Source organism: Gekko japonicus, unplaced genomic scaffold, assembly GCF_001447785.1.
Source record: "Gekko japonicus isolate JY-2015 unplaced genomic scaffold, Gekko_japonicus_V1.1 scaffold5391, whole genome shotgun sequence".
NCBI classification, from domain to species: Eukaryota; Metazoa; Chordata; class Lepidosauria; order Squamata; family Gekkonidae; genus Gekko; species Gekko japonicus.
Window position 1 is genome coordinate 19666 of NW_015169343.1, and position 11005 is coordinate 30670.

At 40.7% G+C, this 11005-nt stretch overlaps 1 protein-coding gene across 1 annotated transcript in view; it reads left to right on the forward strand.

Moving 5' to 3' along the window:
• Positions 1 to 11005, forward strand: part of LOC107115036 (dedicator of cytokinesis protein 4-like) — a gene marked incomplete at its 5' end in the record, with an annotated part of 37335 nt that overhangs the window by 17056 nt on the left and 9274 nt on the right. The window contains 5 exons of the mRNA XM_015416642.1: positions 74 to 183; positions 2997 to 3069; positions 4941 to 5054; positions 6154 to 6215; positions 10830 to 10994. Of these exons, the coding sequence (XP_015272128.1) occupies positions 74 to 183; positions 2997 to 3069; positions 4941 to 5054; positions 6154 to 6215; positions 10830 to 10994 (524 nt within the window). The remainder of the gene's footprint in view (positions 1 to 73; positions 184 to 2996; positions 3070 to 4940; positions 5055 to 6153; positions 6216 to 10829; positions 10995 to 11005) is intronic.

The following is an 11005-nucleotide window of genomic DNA, read 5'->3' on the forward strand; positions in this document are numbered from 1 at the left end:
CCAGAATGTTCCACCAAACAGAATGCTGGAAGAATTGCACTTACTGATTTGATAGGTTTCTTTTGTATTCTAGGCTCACCTCTGTTGTCTGACAAGCTTAAACATTCCAGAGAGAACTCTTGCCTCTCTCCAAGGGAGAGGCCATGTAGTGCCATTTACCCTAATCCTTCTGAGCCTTCACAGGTAGGAAATTCATAAAATGGTCCTGTTACAAATAGTTATTACAGTGAAGACATTTTTATTGATTTTCTTACCAGTTCATAGTTTCATCTCTCTATTTTTTTTGTAAAGATGCACTTGATCTGTTTGATCGTACTCTAGTTCTTCTCAAGATGATAATGGTTAGGTGTTCTACTGATAAGTAAGAGCTTAGGTTTGGAAGCTCTTCACTTGATTCTGTAAGACAATTTTTGAAGGAAGCATTTGACAGAACAAGAAGAAAGCCAAAAAAGTTTGTTCCTTATGTTAATATGAGTTCTGCATATCTAAAGTTCTTATAACTTCAGTATACCTACCACTTTTCACTTACATATGTAATTCCTAATTAACAAACATGCTTTTTATCAGGTACATTGACCTTTGGAATGCTTCTTAATATTCTTCTAAGTCCATTTCATCTTTACATCATTTCATTCTAACAGTGAGACATGGGGAAACCTGGACGTTTTAAGTGGGCTCTCAACATTCATAGAACTCTGACTTGGCCAGCAGAAAACTACAGTATTTCCAGTTATCTTGCTTACATGTAACCCACAGTTCCCCCTTCCCCCCGGGTCTTGAGCTTTAGGGGCTTTGCAAGTCATTCTCTTGGATAGGAAATACTACGTTTCTCTTTAGTTTTCTACTGTGATTTATTATACCTCATTACTTGCCAGTTGCTATAATAACTGATATTTTCTCAGTGACAACAACCACTAGGCAAACATTAATTCCGAATTCAGCCTCAAGTTCCCTAAAATTACCTGGAGCAGCCAGGACAGGTAAAGGACCAAGTGAAATGTTCTGTATGTTAAGTGGCTTTAAAACATGCCACAAAGACAGAATGTGTGCCATTTTTGCTCCCAGCCTGCAAACTCTTGCTTTGGCCAGTGGAATGAGGCCTCCATTCCGCGCTGCATCAGAGATTCACCAAGGGAGCCTGAGGAGCACGTAGGCCCACTCTCTGCTCTCCCAGAGGCTTACCTGGCAGGAAAATCTTCCAATCTGTCAACTTCCTCAGTAGCCCCAGACAGGGTAAGTAGACACATTACTTTTCTCACACAAACCTTATGAAGACAGTCAAGACTCCAGCAGTTTATTTTCTCTCTCTCAGTTCCTTAAACAAGTCCTGTTCTTTGAAAAGAGGAAGACTTTTTTCATGCAAAGTCACAAGACTTCCTTGTGGTAACTCCATGTTGTAGAACAGCATCCATTGCAAAGTCATTATTTGAAGGGCTTCTTTGTATTACCATCAGAGAAAAATCACAATAAAAATGGCTTAGTGCAGCATCAGAAATTGTGAGGCATTTTCCAGTTCCCTATGCTGTGTACCTTGGAGCACTAGCACGCAGGGTGGGTTCTACCTGCCAGATTTTGAGATCAAATGGTAATTTTCCACAGTAAAAATGAATGCTATATGGTGAATTACCTGGAAGTTGTAAGTGGTTACAGTCAAAACATTGCAGATTTTGCGGAGAGCACATAAAATTAGAGAGCAGGACATGGGCACGGTTCTACCAGGCTAGCTTTCTTCATGATCAGGAATATATTTTCCCATCAATCCAATTCTTTCAGTGCTACCTTCTTGCTATAGTTCCCATCACAAAACTACACCAAATCTTACTTTGGAACGTGTCCAATTTTGTAATAAGTGAATTCAGTAAACATAGGACAGTATGGTAGTATGCATGGCTTTTGGTCATTCCAGTTCTCCATATGAAGCCAGTTTCAGTTTCACGCATATTTAATAAATTCACATGTTACATTTGTGGACCAGCTGGCCATTGTGTTAGGCTGGGCAGTTTTGTGTTATGAGAAGGTGGACACTGACTGAGCTATCATGACCTGTCTTGTGCTTATACTACATTGCCAGTTAAAACGCCTGCATGTCTCTTGCTAGTGACAAAGCTGTGCATCCATCTGCGCTCTGCTTCTTTATATTAACTAAATTCTTTTATCTTTTCCTTTTCTTTCCTCTTAAGCATTCCATTATTTGCTGCAGCTATACATTTATTGTTTGTCTTGGATACCTGGCAGTATTTATTATATGTTTGCTTCCATTTTTTTTAATCAGTGATTTCAATTCCTTGGCTGGTTCCTGAACGTTTTCACTACAAAAAGATGCTTCATTCTGGCAAATGTTCCAATTGCTAGCCTTGGTTCTCCCCCACCCCCTTCCAGGGCACCTTTGGACAGAAGCATTGTTATTTAGAATGTAGACTAGAAATGTAGTTTAGCTTCAGCAACCAATTAATGTACTTCTTTCAAGTTTATCACTTCACTTTCAGAATCTACTAATCATGTTCTATGTTTATTTATTATCTGGTCTTCTACATAATTACATAACTCAAGGTTTGTTTGTACATTTTTGCATTGCATCCTTTTCAAAATCAGTACATTACTTTGGAAGTAGATGTGGGAAGTGCATTTGGCTCATTACTAGGTTGGGGGGTTATATTTTGAACTAATCTGATGTTGGTATAAATTGATTTAAAATTGTGTTTTATCTCCTTCACAAAGTTCATCTTTGAATTGTGAACCCTACTTATACCAGGAGTGCATTCTCTTGTGTTCCTGCAAACATTATTAAAATTAAAGTGTCCTTGTTTTTGTCTCATAGCTATATTCTCCTATGTTAAGAACAATAGTTATAAGTCTTAACTAAACACAAACATAAGGTTAGCTCTATAAATTATATCTGATTTATGTGTTCTTTTTAATGGAAGTTTCATGGTTTAACAATGTATAAAATATAGATAGAAGTGCTGTCATAAAAATATGTTGTTCTGAATTTCTAGAGGATTATGTTCAATCACATTGGAGATGGCGCTCTGCCTCGAAGTGATCCTAATTTGTCTGGTCCTGAGAAGGGTAAGCACAAATCATATTTCTTCAAAGACAATACAGTAAGAGCTTTGTTATCTGACACTCATGGGGGGGGGTAATCAAACGCACTGGATACTTAGGTTTGTAGCTCTGACCCACCCTTTACTCAGAGGAATCAACAGTGACCAAACCCCATCCCATTGGGAGCTCCATGGCAACAGCCCTCACACCTGGCAGCAGACAAGCAGGCCAGCTGCCTGGAGCCTTCCAGCAGAGCTGGCTCCCAACAGCTTGAAGCAGGATGAGTGGGAAAGATGACATTAACTTGCAGCACCAGCTGTCAGAAGACCAGCTGTGGCTAGAGGCATCAAGCTGGCCAGCTGTAGAGGCAGGAGTATGATGGTGAAGGGGGAAGAGCTTGCCCTATGGGCGGTTGGTTGTCTGAGCATCTAAGATAATCAGGTGCCAAATAACAAACCTTTTACTGCACTAAACTCTAACTTGTGCCACAGTTACTACTGTGCTCCAGTAGGTAAGAAACCATACAGCAGAAAAGTGTCAGAGTTAAAGGCTGTGGTCACATGGCAAGCTTCTCCCGATTTATTCCCGCAATAGATTTGATCGGGAATATTTTTCCCCACATTGGGATGTTCACACATCCCTCCCCCAACCGCTTGCATCGCGCTGTGCACCATCCAGATAGCTGCGCTGCCCAAGTGGTGGTAGTGGAGAGCAGGGCACTCTCACCCTAGGCTCCCAGCTGAAAGCAAGCCTCAAGGGACCTCCCCCCCACCTCTGCTCCCCCCCTGCTGCTTCTGGTGCTGTGTTCCCGGCTGGGTCTTTGGGGGGGGGGAGTCAGATCGGGACCTCCAGGCAAGGCTCCTCGCCCTGCTGCCAAGTCCTCCGGCGTGGCTTCTCATCTCCCTGCCTGCTGGGATGACACATGGCTTCCTGGGCTGCCCTCCCTCCCTCACAGACAAATTGGCCTGTCCGATCACCAAATTTAAATGTGAGAGGGAACAGCAGTGAATCCCGATCAAAACAACTGTGTGACCGGACCCAAAGTCTAAACAAAACAAAACTAAAAAAGGAAACTTCCTAGGTAAATTCAGGTAGTAGTAGTCTAAAACCACCTTAGTGAGAAAAGAATAACCATTCATTTAGAGGCTACAGAGGGCTTGTTGGATGAGTTCATTTTAGTGGCCTGAATTTAAAGATGTAGTGATGCCAAATAACCAGGTGGTTTTTTTTAATATTTTTTTTATTTTTCTATGACACAAAGTACAAACATATAACACAACAGTTTAACATAAAATTGGGGGTACATTATGCTTACATATACTTTAAAGCCAACTATCTTTTACTTAGAGCTTACATCTCATAATAGGCTTAGAGTAATACAACCATAGTGCCAAAGCTTAATCTCTTCACGTCTACTTCTTCTCTTCATCTTGCTTATGTATCTTGACCTGTTTTGGTATGAATATAGTTCTCGTACCATTTACAAAATCTCCCGCCAAGTGTTTTCGAATGTCTCATCTGTGTGGTCTTTCAGTTAATGTAAATTTATCCATCTCTGCTGCTTGTAGTATTTTATTAATAAGTTCTTCTTTACTTGGAGTCTTTTGGCTCCTCCAGTATTTAGCATATAGTATTCTGGCTGAAGTGGTATATATATTAAAAGATAAGAGTCATCACTTTTTAAACTATCAGGTAAAATATTCAATAGAAATATTTCAGGAGTGAAAGGTATATTACATTTCAACCAGATGCTGACTAATCTCTGTTTAGATATCTCTTAAATAAAAGGATTAAATATATTTATTAAACTTCAGTAGTGCTGCTTTACAAAGCTATATATTATGCTAACTCCTGGCAGCAGAAAATATTAATTCCCGTCTGCTATTCTCTTCCAGCTGTAAACAGCACTCCCAGCAGCTGGAGCCTGGACAGTGGAAAAGAAGCCAGAAACATGTCAGAGTGTGGAAAGTTAATGTCTCCTCCCGTACCACCACGGCCCATGCAAACTGGTATGTTAGGGTTGCCAGCTCTCTTCCTCACACCAGCAGGGGGAATTTGGGGGGCATTCCAGGGGTGGGCAGGAACGTCAGCACATCAGCAACACTGGTGGCAACACTCTTCTTTTGGGAAAAACTCTATGGTAAAAATGGACACAAACAATAGAGTTTTGCCCAAAAAGCAGAGCGCCTCCCCCCCCCCCCCCGTGTCCCCCACACACCCACAACACATCTGGGTGACTTCAGTTTTTCGTGCACGGTGTCAGGGTGGGGGGGATTTCCTCCTGCCAGCTGGGTGGCTAGCAGGGGATCTCCCACCCCCACCTGGGGAATGGTATCCCTGTGGGGTATGTGTGTACATCTCAGTCTTTGCATCCTAGTAGCAATAGTCAGTTATTGCGAACATACGGCTGCAGGTTGGATTTGAGCCCAGATTTGGTTTTTGTATTACCATTGCAAATCTGCATTTAAAGTGGCTTCAGGCCAAAGGAAAAATCAGCTCTGTGTCGATGACAGAGATTGGAAATCAGCACAGGGCTAGTCTTTTATGGCTAACCTTTTCCTGCTTTTAATCGCCTCTTGGCTTCTTCCAGAAGGTCTGCGATAGAAAAAGGTCATTCAGACTGGAAGACCCACATGAATGGTTACCTGCCTATGTTATCAACTGGTGACAGACAAGCTCTCTCCAGCTCAGTTAATAACTGGCCTCATATTTCTAAACTGTCATAGGCTGTTACTTAGAATTCTGTTCTAGCTCATAATACCAGCCTGGAAAAGCTTGGCACCAGTTGTTTTATTTATTTATTTATTTATAACAGTTTTATGCCACCTTTCTACCCAACTTAAGAGCCCCTCAAGGCCCTAAGAATAAAGGCCAGTACTGGATGGCAGCAGGAAGGGATGGCCGCAGAGTTCTTCTCTTTCACAGGAAATGTGCTTTCTTTCATGTTGATATCAAACATCTGAAATGACTTATTGTGGGGTTTATTTTAAATAATCATTCCTCTTGGCTACAGTGTTCATTTAAAGCCCCAGTTCTCAATATAAGTTCATTCTTAATTCCCTAATATGTATAAACATTGCTAAACTGAATTAATGATCATCTTCACAGCATCACCAGCTCGACATATAACCTCAGTTTCCCCTTCTCCTGCTGGAAGATCTCCAATGAAGGTATTGGTGAGCCCTAATGCAATGTTACAGAATTATTTTCTTGCATCTTTTGTTTCTCATAATATCGACCCAAGTTTGGCATACATGTTGCTTTTAAAGCCTAGTATATAATAAAGCTTGCATTCAAACTGTGTTAACTGTTAAAACAAATGCTTTCTCAATTCTTATTTTATTAAATGTCAAAGTAAGCAATAGAACATAAGAAAAGACAACATCATTCTATAGAAAGAAAGCATCTCTTGTCCAGTTCAAGTGACTCCTGTTGAAATAATGAGAAGTTGACACCTCGTGGTTAATGGAAGGCACTGCCATGTGTTCAGGATTCAAGGGTATCATGAGTCCCATGATTTTCCTCTTTCAAATTAAGCTCCAAATCCAAGCTGTCACTTCAGACAGTATCTCAGAGTGGGAAAAGGATAATGAATCACAAAACCCCAGATAGGGTTTCTCCTCCAAAAAGAATCAACTGAACACCAGCCAAAGTTGAAAAAGAACACATATTCTTGCAAGGAGGTGTGATTATAACAAATTGATGAAACCCAAAGGGGAGAGTTACTATTGCCTTTTCCAGGAGAAATCAGGGAAAGAGGGATCTCTTGTAGGATAGGCCAATTTCAGGCCAGTGTAGCTCAGAACTTGTGAAGAACTGTAAGCTATGAAACCAGTTTATTCAGGGTGCGTTAGTTTTACTGTGTTATTTTGACTCTGCTTTAACATCCTCCTGTGTGTCTGAAATCCTTTCCCTCTCCCTTTCGTCCATGCACTTAGTTAACATGCAATTTCCCTCCTTCCTCTGTTTTTCAAAATAAAGTTAAGCTTTTTATTTAAGAAAGCTGGTGTCATCCACGAACTGCTTGGTTGCCAAGGTTGCCAAGGTCACATGTGTGCCATCTTTCAGTGGAGCCAGGCTACATGAAGGAGGGAGATCTGGGTTTGACAGAGAGAGGCAGAAGTAGACCTAGTAGATTCTGTCTAAGATCTTTAGGTGACAAACATGGTAGCAGCTACCTGCTGATAATGTGTGGATATTGTGTCAGGGCAAACATAGCCAAATAGGCTCAGGGAGGCTGGGGAAGCAGATCCTCCATTTCTAGCTTTTCCCTCCCCTTCCCCACCACCACCACAACAATAAGGGGGTTGGATACAACAGGAAAAAAATACATGGAAAGAGATGTTGGAAGGAGATCTTCCCCAACAGCCTCTCTTAGGAGAGCATTGCAAACAAAATGCACCACAGTACTGGTTCAGGGGAACATTAGAGAGGAATGGGGAATCAAGTAAATTGCCAGATCCAATCTAGAAGCCATCATACTGAGAGCTACTTGGACAAACACAAGGAGTTCCTCATTCTTAATAGGACTTTTTTTCCTTCGAAGGTGTAGCATATCTGTGGAGCCACCATGATTTTCAGAAGTAGGTTTCCATGTAAGATAGAAGAATGAAAGCTTGCACAAGCAGCTGGGTTATGTGACAAATTGCATAGCTTTTTTGGATTGTCGTTGTTAGCATCCATATCAGTCCTGAAGTGAACCTAAAAATACATAACATAATCCAGATCTTTGGATTCTTGCTCCCAGGGTCCATGTTCCTAGATTCTTTTCCACCTGCCCCTTTTGTTGTAGCACCTCCAAATACTAAACCATGTTAAGAACCTAAGAAGAGCCCTGCTGGATCAGACCAGTGGTCCATCTAGTCCAGCATCCTGTCTCACACAGTGGCCAACCAGTTCCTCTGGAGAGCCAACAACAAGACATAGAGGCTGAGGCCTTCCCCTGATGTTACCTCCAGGCTCTGGGATTCAGAATGTGGAAGTTCCTTTTAGTCACATTTTTTAACATACAGCCAACAGTTCAGCCATTACTTACATTTCTGAGAAACATGAAACAACCCTGTGCACATGAGTAAACCTTGCTCATATAAGATCCCAAGTCATTCTGAGAGCTAGATTGTTAGTTCTAATTAAGGAGGAAGTAAACATTGAGAAAACAGCTGGTTTACCCACTTAAGTGTGCCTTTGGGCTGTCTCTTAGGGCTCTTCCACACATATCCTTTGGATGAAGTCATTGCAAGGTCATTTTGCACTGCCACTTTTGCAACATGAATATTTCTCACAAATGTGCCCCATATGGTGGCAACTGGTATTTCACATCTCATGGGGAAAATTTGGAAACTTTCCATATGGTAAATACCAGTTATAGCCATGAGGGCCACATTACTTAGAAATATGCCTCCCTTATGAAATTAACAAGATAAATCTTTTGATATATGACTTATTAAAGCAACACATTATTACTTTTTGATGTAGTAAATAAATCCATTCCAAATCTAGAGGGAAGTCTAGCTACCAGAAATAAATCTTGTAGAAGACCAAGGCATAATATTACATGATCCAATAAGTGCATATAATTAATCTTACAAATCTTACAAAACAGAACAAATTAAGCAAAGCTACTAATACTGGAGCTGCGGTGGCTCAAGTGGTTAAGACGCTGAACTGCAGGCTGTGGAAGGTCGGTAGTTCAGCAGTTCGAGACCCGGGTTGCCGCATGACGGAGTGAGCTCCCGTCTCTTGTTCCAGCTCCTGCCAACCTAGCAGTTCGAAAGCAGGAAACTGCAAGTAGATAAATAGGTACCACTTCGGTGGGAAGGTAACAGCATTCCGTGCGCCTTGGTGTTTAGTCATGCCAGCCAAAATGACCACAGAAACGTCTTCGGACAGTGCTGGCTCTTCAGCTTGGAAACGGAGATGAGCACCGCAACCTTAGAGTCGGACTCAACTGGCTTTCGAGCAAGGGAACCTTTACTATTACTAGGCACCCTATACAAGGCCTGGAATTACAGAAATACCTATATTTTGCCATTAGTATTTTAAAAAGTGTACTTAACAGCATATGATGGTGCTTCATATATCCATATTTTAGTGCAGAACCAACTGCTAATTATGTTGGGAAACATCTAAAGACGGTACTTTAAAGATACTTTTAAGCTTCACTCAAACATCGTGCTTGTTCTAATGCTGAGCTGCTCTCTACATTGCTTTTGTGATATTTGAAAGTTCTTGTTCTTTGTATTGCAAAAGTTAGCTGTCTGGACTTAATCAGACATTGTGCTGAAACTACAAGATCAGCATGGGTGATTCCAAGTGTCATTCAGCATCAGTTAGATGTGCATTTAACTGTGTTTTAGTTATGTTCATTTCAATTTCTGCTGTTTGTGGGAATATCCACTCTGTTTAACAATAGCATAGTAAACACAGAATAATTTGGTGATTTCTAACCGGCTCGTAAAGCGGGGTCTCAAAAGTCTCTGAGTCCCATTGTTATTTAGGTGATGGAAAGCCACTATCACTGGTATATGCTCTGTTCCTACTATTACGGCTATTTGTGTACATGCAGTGCTAACACCTTAATAGAGGCCATAAAGAATTTACTAAACATATAATCATCCTCCATTCTGTATATTACCACTGCCCATTCATACTGTTTCTATATAATGGGAAAACTTCATTTTGGCAAGCATAGTTGTGGGTTTTTTTAATGAAATTTGTCATGTATGTTCCCTTATCTGACATTAGAGGGCATAGTACTACCACTTACTGAATAGAAAATGTATTGCATTTTTGAATAATTCCAGAGACTTTGTAATAGAAGCCAAGAAATCAATGCATCACTGCAAACAGTAGGACCATTCAATCTTTCTAGTTTTTCAGAAAGCAAAATATTAGCTGTCTTTTTCTGAGTTATTGATACCTGTGGAATTTGTTCTGGTCTAGACAATATACTCATTATGCAGAAATTTCCATTTTCCTGTGACTACCAGATCTACCAAAAAAGGGAAGATAGCCCTAAATGCAAGATGACCTCCACCTAGAAAAAATACTATATACAAACAGTGTTTTTATAGCTATATATACCTGCAATGTGTATATAAATTTAAGACCATCCTCTATTTGTAAGGAACGTGTAGGGAAAAAACTAGGGTGGGATCCAACCAGGCTTTCAGATGGTAAAAAGGGAGGCTTACGACCACCGAAAGGGTCATGTTGTGGCTCATGGGACCTTCATATACAGAAGTCCTGTGGGAGGGGATCTGGAGTAAGAACGGGAATTTGATGAGAATGAGTGAGAAAAAGCTAGCTGGATCCAACCACTGGTCTTCATATCAGGTAAACAGGGCATTTGTTTGTTTAGAAGAGTTATCATGGCATGTTGAGTTTTGCTTGCCACCTCAGGAATTCACCTCAACAATTTCATGAAGTGCTGTTTTTAGTCCTTGGGATTCTCAGTATTTGCATTCTGTTCACAGGATTTGGTATATTTCATCACAGAGTTCTGATTCCAGAATGTTTGAGAGAATGTAGACTATCTAACCATCTTTGTTCTATAGATGTCCATTGAAAATACTGACTGCTATAACTTACTGTAGGAAGCTTCTAGTAACTTGCTGGTAATGGAATCTAAATCAACCCTTAAGCACTATGGCAATCAGACCTGATGTAATAGAACATTCATGCTTCTTCAAAGAAAAACCTCCACCCCCCATTTTGAATCTAATAAATAAATAAATACATTTCCACTTTATGTTTATCACCTCTCTTTCCTCTCTTTTACCCAGGGTACAGTGCAATCATTTACTCCGTCTCCAGTGGACTATCACTCATCAGGGCTCATTTCCAACTCCCCAGTCTTGTCAGGAAGTTACAGCAGTGGCATTTCCTCACTCAGTCGATGTAGCACATCAGAAACATCTGGCTTTGAAACTCAAATCAATGAACACCCAGTATGTATTTC